At 49.6% G+C, this 24,331-nt stretch overlaps 1 protein-coding gene across 3 annotated transcripts in view; it reads right to left on the bottom strand.

The window, feature by feature from the left end:
• The window catches only part of LOC120603479 (uncharacterized), a 73,257-nt gene extending 50,057 nt beyond the window's left edge, over positions 1 to 23,200 (bottom strand). The window contains exons 1-2 of one of the 3 annotated variants that reach the window (XM_039863917.1): positions 21,633 to 23,200; positions 20,136 to 20,179 (exon numbers count right to left, since the gene is read on the bottom strand). In XM_039863917.1, coding sequence (XP_039719851.1) covers positions 20,136 to 20,179; positions 21,633 to 21,801 — 213 coding nt within the window. In that variant the 5' untranslated portion in view covers positions 21,802 to 23,200. The remainder of the gene's footprint in view (positions 1 to 20,135; positions 20,180 to 21,632) is intronic. The other 2 variants (XM_039863919.1, XM_039863920.1) reach the window with 2 other exon arrangements.
• Positions 23,201 to 24,331: the final 1,131 nt, after the last annotated feature.

Raw genomic sequence — 24,331 nt, 5'->3', positions numbered from 1 at the left:
CTAGGGTGTGAGAACCACAGGGATAAACAGATGACCCCGATCTGTTGCCCCAAACATAAAGCAGGGTGATCATCCAGTGGGGTCATGAGCACCTGGCATGGCAAGGGCTCAAGCTCTCCTCCCACAAGTGAGTAGAGGAAAAGTTTTCTGCTCTGATTTCAGGCCTTTGATTTCAGCCTCATCTGGCCAAGAAGATGCCAGATTGTCAGAGGGAGCAGAGAGCTGGGAGTGATGGAGTTGGAGCAGGAAGATCTATTATTAATTAGCATGTAACATTGATTAAGAACCCACAGGGCATCGCAGCTGTGAGGAGCTTGGGAGAGCCTCCACTCCTGCCTGGAGGGGAAAGTGATTAGCAACATTATGAAAGGAAATATTCATCCTGTAGCAGCCCTGAGCAAACACCTCCAGAGGTGGGGAAATTTTCTCTCCCAGGGCTCTCTCCTCCTGGAGCAGGGCAGCTGCCTCCACAGCCTGGGGGCAGGCTTGTCAGGGCAGGAGGATGGACCAGCTGACCTCTGACCTGTCTCTTCTACCCAGTTCTAGGGGATAAGAGATGCTCCAGCTTGGCCTCTTGAGATAGCATTTCAAGGTGCCTGGATTTTTCTGATTTTTAGAGATATAGAGGCAAACTAGATTTAGATGTATCAAATCTCCTATTTTTTAAATATGCTTAAGACATTCTGGGTTGGTAAGTTTTTTAGCTACTTAGCTGCCATTGTCACATTTAATCCTTTCAACAACCCCATTTCCATCTTCTAGATAAAGAAACTATGGCTCAGAGTGAGCATTCGCACAGTAAGTTGGTGGAGTAGCTGGGATTCAAGCCCATGTGTGCTTCCCAAGTCCTTGCTTTCTTCACTGGACCACTCAGGTGCCTGCCTCTTGTGCCCCCAAACCATCTAAAAATATTCTGGAAAGTCTACAGTTTATTGCCCAACCCAGGCTACACCCATTCAGATTGTGTCTCACACCCAAATGTAATATAAAAACCCCTAGTCGGACAATATATCTGGGTGTTTGGATTTGAACACCTGGTCACCCCACCTATACTATGTCTCTAATAATTCCCTGCTCCTCCCAGAACAAGGTGCCTGTGAGCCAGCTCTCCTCTCCCACTGCGCCTACTTCTGACCTTTGTCTTCACATTTCCAAGAGTCAGTCAAGTGGGACTGACCAATCACTTCTCACTTGGCAACACGGGACTCCAGTTTCTCTGCCACTTACTAGTCTGAAGCTTTAAGCAAGACTTTACCCTTCTCTGGGACTTGATTTCTTCTCTATGCCAAAGAGGACCGTTTGGACCCAAGAATCAAGTTCCTGACCTCATTAGTTCTATGATCAAGCTACTGACCAAGTCATTCCTAAACTCTGGAGAGAGAAGATAGACTTCGTAGGTGATGATGATGATGGTGATATACCAAGTACAAGCTAACAGTGTTTTAATGCTGCCTATGAGCCAGGCACTTAACATGGATTATCCTGTTTAATCCTCATGCCAACCCTAGCAAGAAGCTGATATTTGTAAGTGCCATTTCATAGAAGATGAGATTAAGGCTCAGAGAGGAAAATGATCTCAGCGCGCACGCTCTGAGCCACCGCTCTGATGTCCACCCTGCATCTTCTCCCACGGCACCAAAACATTAGGCTTGTTGGCGCCTTCTAAATTTCTCCATCTGTAAGCCAGAGCACACCAGGTCCCTGCAGGCTGAGCAAGCTGCTGTGTTTCCCAGGAAACCTTCTCGAGTCCTGCAGACTTATTAAGGAGTCCACAAACTTGGAGAAGAGTTTTCAAACTGGAACAGCTGACCACAGATCCCCAGAGAGGTGGTAAGCTCCCCATCCCTGCAGGTGTGTAAGCTCATGCCAGTCAATAAATTTGGGAGAATGTTGTAGCAAGGATTTTAAAACCAGATGGGGAGGCAGAGGCTTTCTGGGAGAACACGGCAGTGAAGAGCCAGACTGCCTGGGTTCAAATCCCACTCCCTTTGCTTTGTGACCTTGGGCGAGTTACTAAACTTCTCTTTGCTCAGTGCCCTTCCCTTTATAACCGAACTCGTAATAGGACCTATCTCATGACATTGTGGTAAGACTACTCAAGTTAATATGTGTGAATTGTTCAGCAGAGTGTCTTGCACATGGCAAGTCTGTTAGCTTTTACGTTCAAACTTTTACTTTTCACTTTGGAGTCCCATCTTCCAATCAAAAATTCCATGGATGTCAATACAAGAAATACATCGAAGAGAAGCTGCCATCTGAGGAGGTGGGTGATGGGGCCACAGGAGCCTTGCTAGATCTAGCCCATTCCCAAAGTAGTCTCCACACCACATCACAGGTCTGCTGAGCCAGTGCGCTGACCACGGCTTATGTCATCCCAGAGGCTCAGAAATACTCCTTGCCATCAAAATCCAGTCTGCTCAGGCTTCTCAAAACTATGGCATTCAGCTGCCATATTTCACAGATGGGAGCTTGCTGAGGTCACCAGACAGTTGAAGGACAAGCTCCCTTAGGAGGGCAGAGAGGCTTCTCAGCCCCTTCCCAGAAAACAAATACACACTAGGACACAGAGAGGCCTCACTGCCCCCTCCCCAATGCAGGGCCTCCCACTGCAGGAAGGTGGCTTCAGAGATCAGCTGTTGCTTACTAGGAAGGCAGTAAGAGGAAGTAACATTTAGAGAAGGAAAGAAAGGTGACAGGAGCCAAGAGACTGTGTCTAAGTGGAGAGAAATTGAGGTTGAAAGAGGGGGTGGGGCAGTTCCGGTCTTCCAGAGACAGAGGCTCTGCCAACACCACATACAAAGCCTGGGAGTGGGGACCTGGAATTGACAAACCTAAAACAGCTCTCAAATTTGCTGCTTCCATAATGAGGCCCACTCCCAGGGAAGGTATGATCACAAACTGTCTGAGGTGTGATGGCAGATAGGACTCTGAGTTTCATCAGGGGAGGCCTGTAGAGACCATCAGGTTCCAGACTCTCATTACAGAGAGGGGACACAAGCCCAGAGATGGGCAGTGGCTTATCCAAAATTACACAGCAAGTGTAATTACACAGAGGGCAGAGCTGGGACCATCCCTCAGACATGTTTTCACGGGCAACCAAGCCTTATCCTAGTAACCACAGAGCAGGCACAGTTCTAAGTCCTCATAAAACAACCCATGGGGAGGGACCATGGTCCCCATTTTACAAATGAGGAAACTGAGGCACGTCGATGTCACAGAACCTACCTGAGACCACACAGTTGGTACTCGGTAGAGTAGGGTTATCCAGCTCCCATCTTGATCATGATTCTGTCAGAAGGGAGAGAACCTTTTTTCTAGAAGTTCAAGCATTAGTAAGCATGAAGGAACTTCGGAGTTTGGGGAACCATTCTAGAGCTGTTGAAACCGCGTGTGGGCAGCTGCTTTTCACACAGCCAATAGTTCCTCTCACACCACCTACAAAAAAAAACCCAAACTAATTTTTCCAGCTTTCTTTTTGGCCAGGGGTAGAATGTGACACTGATCTGGCCAAAGAGATTTAGGTAGAAATCCCAGAGACAGCATTCCTCCACGATTAGAAAGCCATTTCCTTTGCGCTTATCTCACCCGCTTCTTCTTACATGGAACAAAGATGTGATGCCTGAGAACGGGCAGTCATCTGGGAACAATGAGGCACCAGGAATGAGGGCAAAGGGCTACACGCTAAAGATGGCAAAGATATTGGCAAGCAGAACCTGGACCCCAATGGCATCAGCGAGAACCATGTTGGTCCTAGTGGCCTACCCTGGACTTCTTGCCACATAAGACAATAAGCGCCAACCAGGTTATGTCTCAATAGCAGGGTTTCTGTGACTTTTTCTAATGGTGAGAAGGAGATGGGATCCAAGCCCGTGCTCCCTCTGTGGAATCACGTTGCTTCCAGGGACCACACTTTCTCCCTTCCTGTCCCCCCCAAAATGCACTAGTATCAGGCCTCTGCCTGGATCAGGGCTCAGAAAAGGCTACTGAGCGATTGCCCCTCAGGCTACATTGTCACCAGCTACTAGACCAACCTATGTGAACCCATCTGAGAAATGCAAGGAAGGAGTGGAAGCCTTGTTCTGAACCTAATGAAAATTTCAGCCTTCCAGGTATCCAGGAAACTGAAAGCCAGGCACCACGTTCGATGCGGCTCACGGTTACCAAATGCACTCACCATTCATTTGACTGTTAAACAAGTATTTATTGAGGCCAAGTTCCAGGTGCTCACAGATGAACAAAGCCAACACAGTCCCTGCCATCAGAGCTCATATCCTAGCAGAGTGGGCAGACTATAAGCAAGTGAGTGGATATATTCCCCTTGATAGTTTACAAGGCACTTTACAGTTTACATCACCTAACTTCATCCACTCAATGACCTGCAAAGTAGGGGCCATTTTACCATTTTACAGACGAAACAAAGGCACCAAATGGGAACTAAGAAGAGACTTCCCCAAGATCACTATGCCCAAGATGCAACTAGGGTTTGAATCTAGGTTGGTCTGGCTACATTTGCCCTCCTCCAGAAATGCCCTCTTCTGTCCACTATAACAATCAAATCAGGTCCTTCTTCTGCCATCGGGATCTGTTGCTCCCGGCATCACTGAAACAGCCGTCAGAAATAACAGCCTCAACCCACAAACAGGCTAGGATGCAGTTTTGCTAGCTACACAACAACCCTCTCGTCAGGCTGTTGGCACCTGATGGTTCTTTAATTATTCATCCCCGCTGAACACACAAACCTAGGGCTTCAGCCATGCTTTTTGGAGCTCGCTCACTGGGGGAGCCTGGGTAATGAGTCCAGACCTGTCAAGAAGTTTGGAATCTGTCTGCCCACAAAATATTCCCTGGTCCTCCCACACCAGCCCCATCGGGCACAGGGGCAGATGAAAGCGAGCCAGGATGCTTCAACGACACCAGGGCCCAGGCTGGGTGTACAGTTATGGTTAAAATGTCTTGGCCTGATTTCCATTCTGTTCAGCCCAAGGTCTTTCAGACTTTGAGCTAAGCAGAGTGCTAGGCGAGTTGTGAGGGTCGGTTACCAGTGAGGGGGTGGGGGTGTCATTTCTTTAGGGGAATAGGTAGAAAGCAGTGACTCAAAGAAGCCACCTGACAGGAAGATCTTTTTTTTCAACATGGACAGAACCAAATGAACCTGACTTAAATCTTGGCTTTGTCACTCGTTAACTGTGTATCCTTGGACAAGTCACTCACCGTTTCTGATCAGGCACCTTAAATATAAAATAGAGATTCAGTCCTCTCATAAATATGTATTGAACCCCTAATATGCACTAGAAACTCAGGATACAGAGTGGAACTAATGGACAAGTCCTTGCCTTCACAGTGGGGCTTTTGTAAAGGTTGGAGTTCATATATCCAAAGCATTGTATCCCATATGTAATAAGGATTCAATACATAGTCATTATTATTACTTTTGTTATTAATAAGAGAATTTAGGCTTTAGATGTACATTATTTTCTAAAATCCATCCTATATAATCATTTTTACCACAGCAGAAAAGTGTCCTCTGTCTCCTGCCCCCCCCCACACACACACACAACAGCCATTTGGAGGGAATTTATTTTCTCCTTCAAAGTTGCCATTGACATTCATTTTTCCTCACCTGTGAGCTTTCTGCCTCATTCATTTCCCCTGAGTCCTAACCTAGTCTAACTTGTCTTAACCTAACCTGGCACTTAGCAGGATCCAATAAATGTTTTCTTCACCCACTCATTCATTCATTTATTTACTAGACAAACATTTATTAAGTCCTACGGTGTGACAGGACCTGCTGTGACCGAGACAGATCAAGTCCTTGCCCTCGTGGAGTTTTTGTCCTACAGAGGAAGACAGACAGACAGACAGTACGCTATCTCCCCAAATGTGACAGGTGGTAGAAGAGAGTAAGGCAGGAGGGCCATTTTGAATTGGCCTTGATGAGAAAGTGACACTTGAGCAGAGACTTAGGTGGGGTGGGGAAGGGAGCCTTGTGAACTTCTGGGGAAAGAGTGCTCCAGGCAGAGGGAACAGTAGATGCAAAGCTCTGAGGCAGGAAATAGGTTGGCAAGGAAGGGGAGCCCAAGATGCAGCCTGCTCTGGGTTCCCAACCTGCCACTGGAGGCAGTCAGGCAGAAACACAAAAATAGGTACCAATGATGCCTGGCAACTTCTCTAGACTCCTAGAATAGGAGTCTAAGAGATTATCCTAGATTCCAACTCCTCCCTGAAGAATTGAGACAACAAGGACCAGAGAGGGAAGGGGGTTTCCTGAGGTCACACAGCCAGCAATGGCTGCGCTAGACCCATATCTTATATCTCCTAGCTACAGCCAGTGTTGTCTCCGTGAAACTACTCATTGCCTTCCCGGCGTCAGATAAAAGAGTCCAGGAAGATCCCAGGAGACCCAGAGGCCACTCAGGTCCAGACACAGACTGGAGAGAGAAAAACTCAAAGTCTCCCTCCTCCCCCAGCCTGCTTGTCCTCGTGCTCAGAGAACCATGGGAACCGAGAGAGCAGCCCCCCCATCCTGGCTCTGCATCTGGGAACCATGGTTACGGCTGCCTTTTGATTGGCAGGGGGTCCAGAACGCCTTTGAGCCACCCCTGTTTCCTAGAGGTTGTGTCAGAAGCAGGAGCAAGGGGAAGGAGACAAGCTAGGGTCACCAGCAGCCCCAGGAATCCGCTTCATCTTCCCCTCCCAAGCCGATCATCCGGGCACCTCGCACCACCGCGAAATCCTTTTTAGAGCTCTGAATTAAAAATAAATTTGCAAGCACATAACCAGATGTTACATGGAGAAAAGATAAATAACTCAGCCTGTCAAGGAACTGCCTCATCTCAGTCAACCCTCTCTCTTTCACAAGGTTTTAATTTTTAATTTCACAGCGGTAACTATAGCAACCTGCAAAAATAATATATTCCAAAGCAAAACAACTTTCTTGGCTCTGGCTTGGCATCTCCATGTTCCCTCCTTGCCTTCTCTCTTCCAACTTCCCGCAGGTCTGTGCCCAGAGTTGATGAGCGTTCTCAGCTTTGAACTCCCTCATTCATTCATTAATTCATTCATGGACAAGTTTCTCTTACCACCCAGATCCACACCACTCCTAAGGTCAGGTTGCAGGATGGTGGACAATGGGTTCAGAATCAGAGGGACGCCATGTTGTCCTCATTTATTTGGTTCCTAAGTTTTGAATAGATAAGAGCAAGAGTTTGGCTAGCAAGGGACATCTATATTCATTAGAAGACTAATTTGTCCCAGGGACAGTGCTGGGCATTGGGGTGAGAGCTGAAGAGGAGTGAGTCAGCCTTCAAGGAGTCCACAGCCCTGTGGGAGAGCCAGAGGCATAAATAGATCATTATAATAAGGTAAGACAAGTCTTGGACAAAAGGGATGAATAAAGTACTCACTGAGGCACAAAAGAAGGAAGAAGTTATGGATAGCTAGGATGGTCTAGGAAGGCTTCAGAGTGGAGGTGACTTCTGAAGTGAGTCTTTCTGGATGAGTAGAAGTATTCTGCGTGACCAAGATAGGAAAGGGCATGCCAGGCAGGGGAAAGAGCAAGTGCAAAGGCAGAGACACAAGAGATAAGTTAGTAGGGCCCCAGCGCAGGGCAAGCAAGGGTCATGGCTCAGTGGGATGCTGGAAAGGTGGGCGGAGGAGAAACACAGAGCCTGAAATGCTATGCTGAGGACTCCACTTGGAAGCAAAGGGACATCAGCAAAGTCATGGAAGGGGACGAAACATATTTTAAAAAGGTGACTCTGGTGACAAGTGTGGGGAATGAATTGGAGGGAAGAGAGTAGACACAGAGCCTGTGGGGAATGCAGGTGAGAGAGGCCTGAAGCAGGAGATGGCAGTAGGGAAGAAGGAGAGGGTATAAGTCCTAGTTTGGGTTCCCTAAGGAACAGACCCAAAGCCACAGATTCAAGTTTATATGGGATGCAATCCCGGGAAGCACTGATGTGGGGTGGGGAAGTGAGATAGGGAGAGGAAGGAAGCCAGTGAGTACTGGGTCTGAGTCCTGCTGGGAAGTTCCAGGAGCCAGTGCCTCAGAGTTGTGCCTCCTGAAGGTAAGGCAGCTGGCGTATTTAAATGCCAATTGCTACAGTAATTGGCTGAGGACTGCTCCCAAGAGGCATCCACTATCTGACACTCGTGACCTTCCATGCAGGCTTGGGAGCAGAGCAGGCCCCAGTGGCCAGAAAAAATCTCCACACAGACTCTTATGTCGGCAGCTGGACACAGGGCCAGTATGCCCTGAAATAGGAAAGAAAGGCTGAAGGGATGTGGGACTTCAACAGCATCTGCCCCAGTGAGGTTCCAGAAGATAGGGCGTAATGGAAGACCCTGGAATCTGAGTGGACAGGAGGACACACTGGCATGTGCAGGGGAGAGGGCAACATGCCCCAAGTAAGGATGGACCCAAGGCCGTCCTGGATCCAGGCTGGCTGAGGCTGGTTAAGTGAGACTGACCAAAAGCTGGCAGCAGGCCCCAGTACAGTCCTCAGGACACAGCATGGGGTAGGACGGACTTTCTTTCCAAATGGAAAGTCTGGGAGGAAAAAAAAAAAACAACAAATGGAGAATTTTGTCTCAGGCAAAGCAGAGCTGTCCTCTCAGCCCCCGATTAAAACTAAAAAATGACAAGAAAATGTGTCAGGTGGGAAAATGCACATGCAAGGATGTGTTTATGCAGGGATGTAGCACAGAGGCCTTGACCTTGGGCAAATGACTTCTCTCCTGGCCTCAGTTTACTCATCTGTAATAAGATGTGGTTTATAGAAATGCCTACTGCATAGGCTTGTGTGAGGATGTAATTAGATGATACATTGTGATGTCTAAATCTAATAAATATTTTACTGTTATTACAGTTATTTTGAACATAACACTCATGCTAAGCTCCAGGGACACAGCGGTCATCAAACAGACATGGTTCTTGCCTCTGCCTTTGTGCTGCCTGCAGCCTGTGGACATGCTGAAATGCTTTATATAGAATGTTAAAGAGAGCAGGATAGGAAATTGTGCATAAAGCATGTTTCTAATTTTGTTTAAACACACACACTCACAAAGGCCCGAAGGATATATACCAACATGTAATGATAGTTAACACTAGATGGTGGAATTAAAGGTGGCTTGTGTTTTAACAATTCCTTTCTGTTTTGTTTTTTTTTTTCCTTTTAATATTTACAGTGGATTATATTATTTGAATAGTCGTTTTCCAAAATCAAAGGAAAACAAACATACTTCTTTCTATGACTCCCTGCCCCTCACAAATTTTATCTGCTTCTTCAGGAAGCAGGCGCTCCCCCTATTAGGGGTTGCTCATTGGTACTTCCCAAGGTCCAAGTGCATTTCACTTTTGGGAAGGGGATGGGAACCCTCCATTAGAGCAAAGATCCTGGGCTGACCAATCAGTGAATAGGAGAGTTGAGCTCCCTATCAGCCTGTCATGAGGATGAGCTCTGCCCCTGGGGTCCGAGGATAGTGGTCTGTGCTTGTCCATCGACCTGTCCTGGAGAGGCACATCTGTCCAGTTCTGAAGACCAGTTCCAGCAGTTCCATCTGCCTCCATGCCCAAGCCACATGATCTACATGGCTTTACCTATAAACTGACATTTGTTCTTCATTTCTTGATTTCTGGGTCCTCTACTGTTTCTGAACTTAAGTTAGGGAGAAAGAAAGTTATGTTAAAATCACAAGGTCCACATCTCAATCATAGAAATTGGCTTTTAATAAAGATATTAGCCACCAATTTTTCCCTGGTTTCCTATCCCCTTTGACGTCTAGCACAGTGCGATATGCCCAATGCTCTTGGAAATTCTTGTAAGGTCCCCTGTGGTAGACTTGATGGTATTACCTGAGTCCATTTTTGGGAAACAGCCACTCTCCCACACCACGTGGGCTTCACAGGGCTTCCATGAAGACCACACAAACAAGAGTGGTAATGTGCCCCATGTGGGACCAAAGTGATTTTTGGGGATTGATATACGGACATATATGTGCATATATGACTTGTAGTAGAAAGAAGCCTTCTGTCCTGCCCACCTTGCTGGTCTCAGGCATGTGACTCTGGGCCCGCCTCTTGGTGACCATCTTCCCTATCACATACTGAGAGCCTACTAGTAGGATAAAGCTAAGTAGAAGAGATGACTTTGTTGAATCCTTTTGTCCAGCCATTTCTGAACCTGTCTTTCCTGACCAGAACCAACACATTCCCTTTTTTCCTTAAGTGAGTTAGAGTTGGGTTTTTGTTCATCAAAACCAAAAGAATCCTGACTAGCGTACTGGAGTAGAAAGACATCTGTTGGTTAGAAATGTATGGCCACCCAAATACATGCCCCCTTCCTAAGTACCCTCGTTGTTTAGAGAAATTGTCTCTCCCCCACTGAAAATATCTGGATGAATTTTTGGGTGCTGACAACTACTCCCTCCTTCACTCTTAGGTCACTAACTGGATCCCCAAACTCACCAGGCGAGTTGGTCTGAGTCCCTTCCAGGTCCATAAAACCTCCCACAAGGTCCTCCGTGACCTATCCTTTCTCTCTTCCAATGAGGGATACAGAAGATCCAGAAAAGAACCCCAGACCCCAAAGGATGGAAGGGCCTGTATCTCTGAATGACTGTGAGGAGTTGACCCACATAGGACTGTGACTCAGTGACAAATAAGCATGATTGTGTCAAGACCCTGAGATTAGGAGAATGTTTGTTACAGCAGCTGCCCTGCCCTTATTAGCACAATAGGGTAGCACTTTGAAGAGCTACCCAAGAGCTATGATCCTGCAGGAGTCTCAGAGCTTTGCATTAGAGCATGTATGACTATTGAGCTCCTATTCTGTGCTTGCAGAGTCCCGCTGCATTTCTCTTTATTCTGCTCTGTCCACAATTGTCTCCTTTCTCATCTGTCTGTCTTCTCCACTTGGACCATAACATCCCCAGGTCTTCATCTGTGTTCTTCCTCTATACCATGTTCCTGCTGTCTAGTTTACTGCCAGGCACATAGTAAGTACTCAACAAATATTGATCCTTTGCCTTTGCAAAATGACCAAATGCACAAAATTGTTATGATGCTTAAGCAAGCTTCCGATTGTGATGCCACGTGGCACACAGTAGGTCCTCAGCACATACCCCCAGAGTAAAAAGGAGCTAAATTAAGACACCTTTGATATGGGGAGGGCTTTCAGAAGGAGGGCAGATTTTAGCCAGGACTTATCCTACCCCAAAGCCTCCAGAGCCGGTTCTCTCTGTCCCTAGGCTTCATGCAGGAGGTGGATCCCAGCATCACAGCAACAGGGAAGGGGACTAACTGCTTCTCAGAGGGAATCCCAGCCCCAGAGAGTTTGGACTTTGGTAGGGATGAGGAAATCACATTCTGAAGGCTTTTGCTGTGTGAGCAGACTTCTCACTCTTGTCTGGCTCTAGAGGTGAGTGTGGGATGTTGATAGGCTTCTGGGATAAAGCTTCTTTTTCGCAGTTTGAAATCTCATCTCAGGAAAGGTTAACTCCTTGCATGCAGTCCTATTTGCTGGCTCCAGGGATTTAGACCCAGACTCCTGGGATAATAACGTGCAAACTGCATACTTGGGATGGGAGTGGCGGTGGAGTGTCCAAGCAGTATATGTAGTACTTACTAGCTTGAGATCTGGAGCCAGAATGCCTGGGTTCAAATCCTAGCTCTGGCTATTTAATAGCTATGAGATTGTGGACTACGTACTTAGCTCATCTGAGCCTCAGTTTTCTCACCTGTAAAGTGGGTTGATAACGGTAACCAACTAGAGGGCTGCTGGGAAAATTAAATGACTTAATACAGGTCAGATGCATGACACCCTTGTGACCACTGAGCCTTTCTCTGGTGGTGATGGGCAGTGTGAGTTTTGCATATTTACTCTTATGACCATGCGGGCCAATTAAAAGCTCTGATGTTCAATAACCCTGTGATTGCACTATGCTGCATTTTACATGATTGGATCTTTAGGATTCTCTTACTATGTCCCAGTAGCTGCACAGTAAGTCCTTCCTTTCTGCAGGGAAGCTGGGTATCCACCATGCCCCCTTACTTATTTTGTGAGCTTGGATAAGCCCCTTGCCTTCTCTGAGCCTCGATTTCCCCATCAGCAAAATAGAGAAAATTACTAGTGGAAGGATGATGATGATAAAATGAGATCATTGTCGCTATTTGTATTCATTCAACAATTGCTTATATTGAGCACCTACTATGTGATATGTATTGTGCTAGGCTCTGGGGATATAGCAGTGACCAAAACAGATAAGATCTCATTCCTGACTGAGCTGACATCACAGGGGCAGCCATACACAAAACAAGTAAGTAAAATACATAGTGTATTAGATAGTGATAAGTGCTGTGAAAAAGTAGTAAGTAAACCAAGAAAAGGGAATAGGGAATCAGGGAGTGCAATTTAAAATACAATGGTCAGAGAAAAGCTTCTCTTAAAAAGAATTTGGCAAGGTATGGGGGCGACAGAGATATCTCAGAGAAGAACTTTGCAGGCGCAAGGGCCACAAGGGGCCTGGCATATTCCAGAACATGTGGCTGGAGCCACGTGAGCAAAGGGAGATTGGCTGTGGGTAGAGGAGAGGAGCAGCAGCGGTCAGCAGGGCAAGGCCTTGCAGGCCACCATAAGGACTTTGGCTTTTTTCTGCAAGCAACGAGGAGCCACAGGAGTGTTCTGAGCAGAGGAGGGCGTGACCTCACTTTAATTTTCCCGACAGAGCGTAACCTAGTGACAAAATGAGATTGCAGCGGTCTCTTCTACTCCACAGGAGAATGCTTGGAGGGGCTCATGGGCCCTGCTGCCTTGGCCCACGCTTTCCACTCACTCTGCCCTCCAGCTGGCACCCCACAGTCCCAGGCCAAGGGCGCCCATCCCCATTCCCTCCCCCAATCCTCAGTCTTGACTCCTGCCTGTCTTCTGGTCTAGTCTATCTCACCCTCTTCTGGGAAGCCAGTCCAGAGCCTTAACCTGCCCTTATCCTCCCCTTCCCAGAGAACAAAGAGTCAAGATCAAAGGACAGATCTTGGCACCCAAGTTCAGGTTCAAATTCTCTCTACCTAGAATCTCTGTGCCTCAATGTTCTTCATCTATAAAATGGGAGTAATAATAATAGACTCAAAGTCACATAGTAAGTGAAATCCGAAAGATCCAATCATGTAAAATGCAGCATAGTTCCATTGCAGGATTAGTGAATTTCAGAGCTTTTAGCTGGTCTGCACTGACACAGGAATAAAGACATGAAACTCACACTGCCCACCAGCACTGGAGAAAGGCCCAATGGTCACAGGCTCGTTTGCTAACCTCTCCACCTCACTTCCCACTCATCCCAAGATCGTCCACATTTCAGAACAGGTGCTGGACCAAGACCGGCTGCTCGTCACCACCCACCTGTGGCGAGGGTAATCGTAGGGGAAACATCTTTGGGAGTGCGCCTGGCACGTTTGGTAAATGCCAGCTGCTGCCACAGCACCCATCACACAGGGAGGGCCTCTTCCCTCCTTGGCTCTGCGCACGTCTCATGAGGCCTTTTAATAAACCTTTGAGATAGGTTTTATTAGTATCTGCAAATTGCAGGTTGGGAAACCGAGGCACAGAAAAGCTAAGTAGTTTGCCTAGAGTCACACAGGGAGTAAGTGATGGAGCCAAAATTCGAGCCTAGGTCTGAGTCTCTCTTCTGTCTGCCTAGTGGGGAAGGGAAAACAGACAGGCCACCAGTCTGCAGTTCTCTGTGGCCTATGCCTCCAAGACTCCAGGTGGAACCCTAACCCCAGCCTGGGCTGGCAGGGTCCACTCTGGGGACAGAGGTGAGCTCTGCTGCCCCTCGGAGCTGAAGCCTGCATCTCCACCTGGTTTCTCCTCTCTCCATAGTAGTTTTCCACTTAGGTGGCAACCTAGCCTGGTGGTTAGAGCCATGACCTCTTCCAAAGCTAGGCACCGGGGCGCAAAGCTGGGCTCTGCCCCTTTGTTCTCCATGCCTCAGTTTCCTCATCCAGAAAATGAGAGCAGGAAGACCTATCTCATGAGGCTGTTGTGAGGACCAAGTGAGGGGCTGCGTTTAGAGTGACAGGCAGTTAGAGTCTATAAAGCTCACTCTGGTTCTCCCTCTCTTAGCTCCTTCTTGTAGTTCTGCAGACTTCTCCCCACATGTCTCTTTCTACCTTGTTTCTCTCGCTTGCTCTCTGCCTTCTCTTCTGAGGCATGTCTGTCTTGCTTTGAAAAGCTTCTCTTTGTCACTTTCCTCTCTTTCTTGCTCCCTTCTGGGTCCTAAATCCTGGTTCTGTGTTTATGTGCTGCATACGCTTAAACAGAGTACAGAGTGGATACTCTCAAACTTGACTCTCTAGAAAATTCTCCTGGGGAATTCACCAAATGCTTATTCCTGGCCCCACTGCAGAGATCCTGATTCCATAGGTCCAGGATAGGGTCAGAGAAGCTGCATTTTAACCAGCAGCCTCTCCCCACCTCCTAGGTAAGACAGGATATCTCTTGGGCTATACTTTGAGAAGCACGTCATTGTCCTCAGTTTCCTCATCTATAAAATGGGAGCGAACAGAACTCACCTCCAAAAGATGAAAAGATGAAATGCTTTGTCTAGAAAACAACACATGCGTCTTTTTTAAAAATCCTGTCCTGGCTTTTGCACTGTCTCTTTTGTCTCTATCTTCCCCATTTTCTGTTTCTTGTGTTTTCTTCTTTTTTCCTTTCTCCTCCCTCTCCACCCTCTACCTGGAAGTGAACCCAACCCCAAAGCCGATGAAAAAATTGAAAAACACTGGATCTTTGCTCAGAGCTGGGGCCCCCAAGATGGTCCAAATGGCCTGTCACCTCCTCTGAGCCTCACACCCCAGCTGTCCCCCAAAGTCAGAGTGTCTCCCACCCCTGCAAACCCACAGTAGCAAAGCCAGGAAAGATGGAGTATCCATTGTGTAGGAATGGCCTTGCTGCTATGGAAACCAATGCTTAGGAACCTCTCAGAGCTGATCCATTGTGGGGAGCAACCCAGCCTTGGGGGAGGGGGAGAAGCCAAACTCTGAGCCTTAAACTTTGCCCTCCCATTACCTGCCGTGTGATGCTGGGCAAGTCACTTAACCTCTCTGAGCCCTCTCTCCCACACTAGCCTGGGAGCTGCAGCCCCCATTAGCAGTGGGTAATAACAGCCGCCAATGACAGAACGCTGCGCTATGGCTTTCAAGCCTGAAGACACGCCAAATTGCCATTTGCTTTCATTACTGTGAGCTCGAAATATTCTAGTGCCAGCTTGCTGTGCGACCCCGTGCCACCTGAGGGCCACTAAATGATTCCCACGATAGAATTCCCTCTCGAAGAGGCACGGAGTCCACTCTGAGTCACCCTTGAACACACACGCATGCACACGCATACCATCCACTGAGCTAAGCTGCCCGAACAACCCCTGACCCCACTGAGACACCCTCACACTGCAGTTCCTCTTTGAGGAAGAGAGGGAGAAGTGAGCAGGGGGTCTGAGCGATTCCTCCATCTGCAGCTACTGCCGCAGCACCAGGAGCCAGGGTGATTCTCTGCTCGTGGGCTCCCTCCTTGATGCCTCCGGGGCTCCCTGGGCTCCTTGGGCCTCCAGGACCACCTCTGGGCTCATTAGCCTGAGCTGTCCCCCTGCTCCATGGCTTCACCCACCTCAACTTGGTCCCCACAAGGGGTTGGGAACTGCTTGCCACCCACCCCCGAGAAGCATCAGGTGAGGGCTTCGCCCCCTCTGTGCCTTAGCTTTCTCATTCACTGAGACACGCACCATACTCGTATACATTCCCAAATACACATGCCAAGATACACGGCACACTCCCCCACATACCACGGTGAATGACGAGCGAGCCCTTGTCCCATGGACATCTGGCTGTGCATCCCCCTGAATAAGCCATGCATTTTCGCACCTCCTACCTTTGCTCATGCAGTTACCTCTTCCTGGAATCCATTCCCACACGTTCCCCCAAAACACTCTGGGATCCCCTGCACCCCACCGCTCCTCAATAATCAATCTAATTTCCCGGTGGGCACTGACTTGCCCAAGATCACACAAGAAGTTTGTGGCCAAAGAGCCTGTGTTAGAACCTAGGTCTTGGAGAGGGGAGGGGCGGAGGGATGGGGGTCGGTGAGTCCAGCTGCTCCAAAGAGCATCCATGCATTCATTCAGCCAGCCAGGCGTCTGTTTGTTTGTTTTCCCAACAAACACTTATTACACCCCAGGCAGGCTGCTCAGTGCTGGGGACCCAGCCATGAACAAGACCAGCCGAGAATGAGAGCACACAATCCAGAGAAGCAGACAGATGCTAAACAAGTAATTACAAGCGTGATGGATGTCACAGAGGAAAAGTGGAGAGGGCCCTGGGAGGGGACGGGAGGGGGCTGTCAACCTCTCCCATTCGTACAGGTTTTATAGCAGCCTTGCCCAAGGAGGGTGTCCTCTAGCCCCCTACATCACGCCCCCCCGCCTCCGGGAAGCCCGGTTCAACCCCCAGGCCTGCAGACTAGCAGGGTATGCGATCTCTTGAATACATGCCCAGGGAAGGCCACTCTGAGGTGTGAGGACCACAGCTTAAGAGGCCTGGAAAGGTTGGCGGTGAGCTCTTGCCAGGCCTTTGAGGTAAAGAGAATTAGCCCCAGTTTACAGGTAAGCAAACCAAGGCCCAGAAAAGTCCAGTGACTAGTGAATGCAGAGCAGGACTAAGAACACAGGCCTGCCAGACTCTAGATCTCCAAAAAGGTCCTCAGAGATGGCCCAGCTCCTGGGTGCCCAGCACACAGCCCCATTAAATGTGGAAGGAAAAAATAATAACCAGCACCCAGTGAGCCCAGGGTTGCTGATTATAAGGTGCCACGTGTACTTCATAACTGAGCACGTTAGTAACATAGTGATAAGAGGGTCTGGCATCAGAATGAGTGGGTGTCTGGCTAGATGCATCTGTTTATCAGCTGTGTGGTCTCAGGCAAGTTGTCTAACCACTCTGAGCTCAGTAAGATGGGGATGGTGGTGTGACCACCGCCAGGGTTGTTCCGAGGAGTTCCAGCCCTCTGGCCTGTTACCTTACCTCTCCTCCATCCCTCCACGCCGACTGCACTGGCCTCCAGTCTCTTTTCAAACATGCCAAGTCTCTCCCTGCTCAGCAGCTTTGCACAAGTTGTTTCCTCTGCCTGAACACTTTTCCTCCAGATATCCACATGTCTCTCTCACGTCGCTGCACCCTTTGAGTCTCTGCTCAAGTATCACCTTTTCAGAGAGACCATCGACCTGGCAGAACTACCCCCTCCCCCCAACGCCTGGCAACCATCACCTTGTGTCCCTCACGCTGCTCTATTTTTCTCTTTTTGCACTGTCTCCAGATTTTACTCCCATCTCCCTGCACAAGAATGGAGGCTACACGAGGGCGCTTTATTTTGTTCACTGTCGTTTCCCCAGACAAGGCACTTGACTGGAGCCACTCAAGCATACAAGCCTACTGTATCCCTGTGGCTGTGCAGTCCCCAGGCAGCCCAGTGGAGGTGCCTTGGTGGGGAGGGGGCTGGTTCTAAGCTTTCTGCCCTTAGTCTGGCCGTGCATGTTTCCTGCGCTGCAAACCTGCTCAGGCCTTGCCTTTGACAGCTAAAACTCTGGAGAGAGGGGCAGTGAATGCCCCTGGTCCTTCCCTGAGTGCCCTGGAACTGGCAGGCAGTGGGAAACCAGACCCAGGCTTGGCAGGGGCTTGGAAAGGGCGCAGTGCCAAGGGGCAAGGCCCTGCCAACCTCCCTCCCCCAAACAGTGACGGATTGTCTCAGCAACTCCCAAGTCTCCTGAAGACCTCTCGGCAGCCACTCTCTTGCAGGGACTCCCACTCTCAAAGGGGCTGGCAGCCTGGCTGCTTCCGGCCACAACAGGGCATGGTGGTCCCAGCCTCACAGAAGGCCCTGGGACTTCCGGGCCTATTGGGAACTCACAGCCTGGTGCTTGGCGGAGAGCAGGCGAGGACAGATCCTGGGGGCTGCCTGCCCTCTCGGCATTTGTATGCAGGTGCAGGCCCCGAACATGAGCTGGAATCCATCACCAGAAAATAAAACACTCAGGGAGAGCAGGCCTCAGAAGACAAATGGCTGAAGGCCGAGGGTACCCTTGTTTGCTGAGCCTTCGCTATGTCTCATTCTCAGAGACGTCTCCGAGTGGGGACTCACACAACCCTCACAACAGGGAACTTAGGAATTCTCTACTTCTCAGAAAGGGGAAGTCATTTGCCCAGAAAAGGGAAATTTTACACGCAGGCCTCCTGGCCCCAGAGGCAGGGCCTCGACTGCTTTGCCACAACCTAAAATTTCCTTGCTGGGGTAGCCAATGGGGGTGAGGAGGGGCTGGTCACTGGAGTCAGGTTTCCATGGCAAAGTCCTCCTTTGTTACCCACTGAGCTGGGGGTATGAGTCTGGCCTCAGACCACCAGTATCTGAATAGGATGCCGAGAGCTTCCTAGAAAGTTCATTCCTAGGCCCACCCTGGACCTACTGGGGCTGGCTAATCTGCCTTTTTCACCTGATCCTGGTTGATTCTGATGCTCACCTGAGTTTGAGAACTACTGGCTTAGAGACGAGTCTGACCTAGACAGAACTAGCTTTTTCTTCGTTAGGCAAATAGATCTTTATAAGAACTGCCTAAGTGGGATCCAGAGATGATAAGAACTACTGTTTCTTGGTCACATACTATGTGGTAGGTCCTCTTCTAAGTGCTTCATGCTCATTTCATCCTCGAAACAACGCCACAGTGGAGGTAATACAATTATTTTGCCCATTTCACTGATTAGAAAGCCGAGGCACAGGGAGTTTAAGTTCCTTTGTACAAGGTTGCACAGCTAGAAAGAAAGAGAGCCAGAATTTGAACCCAGGTCCATTCAGGTAACGGCTCCAGAGCCTGCCCTCTTACTACTAAGCTAAAGTCACAGTCCTATCTCCATCTACCCACCCCCAACCCCTATCCTGGAGCCCCCAGTCTAGTGGGAAAGGAAGAAGCATACATGTATTGTGAGCTTCACGGGGATGTTTACTAAGGGAGGGGCATGCCTGGGTGAGGAGGCACAGGAAAGGGACCAGTGTTCCCAAAGGCGGAGCTTGCTGGAAAAGCCTCCTTAAAGGAGGCCCTTGAGAGTTGGGCTCTGACAGATGAACAAGAGTTTTCCAGGCAGACACCTGGAGGCATATTCGGAGAATTGTCATGTGACAGCCACATAGGGCTAGGGGAGTATTTGGTGACTTGGAAAGGCTTAAAATCCTGACTGAAGAGTCGGATGGCATAGGTGCCACTGAAAGGTGGGTGATTCTGCCCTTGCATTCGGAAAGCCCAACCTGTGGCATAGGAAGGCTGGGTTGGAAGTGGAAGGACTAGAGGCAGGAAGATCCACGGTTCAGGTGGCAGGCAGAGCAGAGCTAGAGTAGCCCCAGTGAAAACGGGGGTGGTCAGGACTGATGGGAGAAACACTTGTGAGACAAACCAGACAGGACTGAGGCCAGGTGGCTATGGAGATGAAGGAAGAGGAAAGCAGGCAAAGGGTGTGTGAAAGTTCTGGAAACTTGGGGGACAAAGGCACTCAAGACGAGGAGAGCAAGTGGGGGAGATGGTGAGTTCTTTGAGTTTGAGGCCCATGGGCATCCAGGAGGTGTGAGAGAGACTTGGGTGGGAGTCATCAGGGTAGGGCAGAGCTTCAAGTCTGAGGATGGGTGAGGTCACCCTCTGAGAAGTGAAGTGAAGGGAGGAGGCCCATTGAGTTGTAGGCTCCCAGTCTTTGCGCACATCAGGTGGCCTGCCTTAACCAGACCTCTCTCCTACCTACTGTCACACTCATTGTCTCCTCCCTGCATCCTCACCTGGGAGGGAAGGGGAGGTGCCACCTGTCCTGCTGTCCTCTGAGGCTCAAATGATCACTTGAGGGAAGTCCATCTTCTCTCTGAGTGACCCTAGCAACTTCCGGGTGCTCTGTACAGGCTTGAGGCGCCAAACGTGAACTAGGCCAAGCGTGTTTTGGCGGTGTGGGGTCACAGGATGGAATCTTCCAAGGGGGCAAAATTTGGAAACTCTCTTACCTCCACCGTACTCCCACAATCACACATCCGCCTTCCTGCAAGCAAGGGCAGAGTCCCACTTACCACAAGTGTGGCCGTGAGCAAATCACCACCCTCCTTATCTTCGCCTATAAACAGAAACGCTAATATGTAACGAATAGAGAAATGGGGTCTAAAGGAATCACATGGATGCAGCCCTAGGAATGGATAGGGGATGGGTCAAGCTACTGGACACCTATTTGAGGGCAACACAGATGTCTATCTCCAAGTCTGCACAACGGGGGTCAGAATTGGACATAATCATGTGAAAATTAAATAGGCAAAAGGTCTGCACACAGTGGGCCTTGCTGTAAGGTGGCTGGAACAAGGATTGGTGCCTTCCTGGGCCCAAGGACTGTAGGAACAGCTTTGGGGGTGGGGGGGAGGTTGCCCCTGGCTGGATAGAGCCTGGATTGGGAGGCGGCCAGGTCTCAGGGGGATCTGAGCTGTGGGCTGGCGCTGGCAACAAAAGGTATTTGCATCAGATAATGGGTAAAGTGTCTTGTTATTATATTAACTTGTGTAGCAAAGACTGCAGCAGAGAGAAGGGAGCATCGGAAACCCTTAGAGTGGCAGAGGCTGAGATTACTGACCAGCAGCCAGAATGGGGGCTTCTAGGGGACTTGGCAGCCTGAACAGGAGCTGCAGAGGTGGCCTTTGGGTGGAAAGATGTAGGTGAAGCTGGGCTTCATCCTAGATATCAGCCCCCAGCCTCAAGGCAGGAGACCCAGGTGGCAAAATCAAGAAGTGCATCCCTGGTACCATCGCACTAGCAGTCACTGTTTCAGGAAGAGGGAACAGTGAGCACAGAGGCCCCGAGTTGGACTTGACCAGCACATCGAAGACAGGAAGGCGGCCAGTGTGGCTGCAGCAGAGTGGGTAGTGAGGATGGTATGCTCTCAGGATGGAGAACATGGAGGGACGGGGAAGACAGAGCAGCACTGGCTATAAGAATTGGGTTTGTTTTTAAGTGTCATGGCAGCCCCCCCTGAGGTTCAAAATCAGTTCAGGGGAGGGACATGAACGGATTTAGATTGTTCAAAGGCCTCCTGGCTGCTGGTTGGGGGCTGCAGGGGCCAGGTGCAAGCAGAAGAGCTGAGGTTAGTGCAATGTCCAGGTGTGAACAGATGATAGTCAGTGAGGGTAGCACTGGGGACCGTAGAAAGAAGCAAATGGACCGGAACTGAGCTTTAAAGGTGCTGTTGACAGAACCTGAGAATGGATAATGGGGTGAGGGGAAAAGAGAGGAGGATGACAAGGATTAAATGAGATTATGTATGTGGGTAAAGGGTTTATTTCGCACGGCACCTTGCACATGCTTGATAAACATTGCCCATCATAGGAGCAGAGCATTATGCATCCAGGCCAACCTACCAGGATCAGCCCTGAAGGTCATGCAGGGCAGCTTTTCTGCTCTCGGTTTCCCGGGCTGGGCCACATGCCCCGCAAGGGGAGAATGGAGGCCTCTCCACACTGGGAGGGGTTAGGCGGTCGTGCTCTTCGAGGCGTGCAGAGATGCATGAGCACGGGACAGGGACTTACCCAATGTCACTGGGCTTGTTAGGGGTGGCGTGAGAGCCGGAAACCAAGTCTCTTGATGCTGTAAAATCCCCTTTGGGATGTGGAAATTCTGATTTCCTAGGTGGGAATTCCAGCAGCACCTTTCTCCACATCCGCTGAGAAACTGCCTCTGAAGTCCACCTCCTGACATTTCTCTGGGCCCCAAGGCTTTAGCAGTACCACCACTCCAACCTCATGACCTTTGCACTTGCCCTTCCCTCCTCCCGAACTTTCCCGTGACTATTTCTTACCCTCTTGCCCCGGCAATCCTGCAGAGGTCAGCATTCAGAGTTGACCCAGGCTTCCCCAGGCCTGCAGGATTTACCAGTGCTGGGCAGCATCTTAGGCAACTCTGGGGCTCAGATCATTGCTATTGCCTCATCTCCTTCCACAGCTGACTTGGAAGGACTCCCAGCCCTATGGCTGCCAGTAACCACTTCATGGCACCACAGGCCCCACGTGGACAGGTCCTGGCTCCTGGGGGCCAAGCCATACAGGATAGACCCACCTTTCCTGCTGGGACACAGCCCAGGTGGAATCCCCCTTTCTTCCTTCTCTTCCAGCTCGGATGTGAGTCAGGGAAGGTCCCACTGACATTCTTCCTCTCTCCTCCTCCCCAGACCACAGGACATGAGCAGGCATAGCCTTATGTGGCGGGGAGCAGAGGTGGAGCCAGCTGGAGCCAATGCCCAACCCTCCTTGCCTGGTAAGGCCATCCAGGAGCCTCAAGCCAGTGGGTATTCCTTCCTCCTGTCCCTGGAGCGCTAGCCTTACACTGGCCCCAGACTCAGGATATGGGTTTTATACTTAACCCCAGTGTGGTCCCTGCCACACTCAGGGCCAAGTTCAGACAAGAGGCAATCAGGGGCTTAAGTGGCTGCCAGAGAAGGCTAGCTGCCTGGTTATTAAATATTAACAGGCAAGAGCCTGGGAACGTATAATTGCAAATGAGACTTTGAAGCAGATGTTGCCAACAGCTTGGACCAGCGCTCACAGTTGCGATCAACAGGGGATTTCAAATCCCCAAGCCCAGCTGCTGGCAACTGCCCTCCATTTACTGGACACCTGCTGGGTGCCAAGCTCTGAACTGGATGCTGCGGGTACAAAGATTGACCAGACATGGTCTCAGCTTCAAGGGCTTCCTGGTTTGGTGAAGAAGACAGACAAGTTAAGCAAAGACCCATAGCCTAGGGTGGTAAGTTCTGGGCCAAAGATAACCCTAGGGGCAGTGCGGGACCCAGGGAAACATCTGGAAGGGGTTGGAGAGTAAGGGCTTCAGAGGGGAAATCTTGAAGGATACATTCAATCACTTCATCCTTCGACAAACATTTGTTAAATACCTACTGTGCACTGAACATTATTGTAGATTCTGGGAAATAAAGTATTAAGTTAAATTCTTCCTCTCATGGCACTTAACAATTGAGCAGGAGCTTACATTCCACAGGTGGACAAAAGTTTGCACCATGAAGAAAAGGCAGAGAAGAAAAGCCCATGCAAAGATTTGGAAGCAGGAAGAAATAAAATACACGGAAGGTGAGTAGGGAGTTCAGTGAGGCTAGACATGTGTGGGAGGGAGGGATGGGATGGCTAGTAGCCAAAGCTTGAAAAGCTGCCACACTGAAGAGTTTGGGTGATTCCTGGCAGAGGTCAAAGTACAGTGCAGTGACCTCCCTCAGGGTAGTCCGTGGCTCTGAGGATCCCTGGGATGGGACTAGTCTAACCTTTTCAGCTGCCATCCTGAGAAGCCATGAAGGAAGGAAACGCCTCATTGGACATCCTAGGGGAGGTGGCTGCCTGGTTAGCCATCCGCCCCACCCCAGGCTGGGTTACTAAACCTCTTCTGCTGAGGGCCTCAGAGGAGCCCCGCCCCTTTGTTTTCCTCGCACCTGCAGCCTGTTATGTCAGCTCCTGAAAGGCTGAAAACATATCCTGAGAACACAGGCGCCTTTGTCTCAGTCCTTGCAGAAGGTAGAGAGGGTAATATGAGAGCTCAGACCACTCAGGAGACAAGTCCTTGCCAAGAGAAGATTCCAGGTCAACATCCCCAAGAATGTCCAAGCTAACTAGGCCACCCTCTCCACTGCCCTGCCTGAGCCTGGAGTAGGTGGGATGAACTTTCAAGGTCATTCCCTAGCCATTTCTATACAAAGACTGGAAACAGAAAGGGGAGGGTAAGAGAAACTGCATTTGAAGATGCTAAGCGTGCAGGAGGATTTGAGTTCTTGGGTATAGTTCTAAGAATCTAGAATTACACGAGGCTGAGATTCTAGAATTCTCTAGATCTAAAATTCTAAGATTCTAGAATATTGTGACTCTAAGACTAGCTTGACTGGGGAAGAAAAACATCACAGTCATCATGTCCTCTATAAGATTCAAGCCTCTGAAGAGAACCTCACACCCTAACTCCAAAGCCAAGCAGGCTGCTTTTCTCCTTTCTGCCTCTAAATTGTCTTCTCGCTTCTCGGTGTCTGCTCATCTACACCCGCCCCCCACAGTCCCTCCTCCAAGCCTGGCAGCCACACATTTGCCATCTGCATATAACCCAGTGATTAGCACAGCCGAGCAGAGAGGAGGGGTGTGGATGGAGCCCTTGCTGCCTGCCAGTCAGACGGCCTTAAGTCGACCAGGCTGCAAGAAGTCACCCCCAACTTCCCAAAAGGGCTGAGCAGGGAAAGGGAGAC

The sequence above is a fragment of the Pteropus medius genome, unplaced genomic scaffold (assembly GCF_902729225.1).
Source record: "Pteropus medius unplaced genomic scaffold, Ma_sr-lr_union100, whole genome shotgun sequence".
NCBI classification, from domain to species: domain Eukaryota; kingdom Metazoa; phylum Chordata; class Mammalia; order Chiroptera; family Pteropodidae; genus Pteropus; species Pteropus medius.
This window is presented reverse-complemented; position numbering and strand designations above follow the sequence as displayed.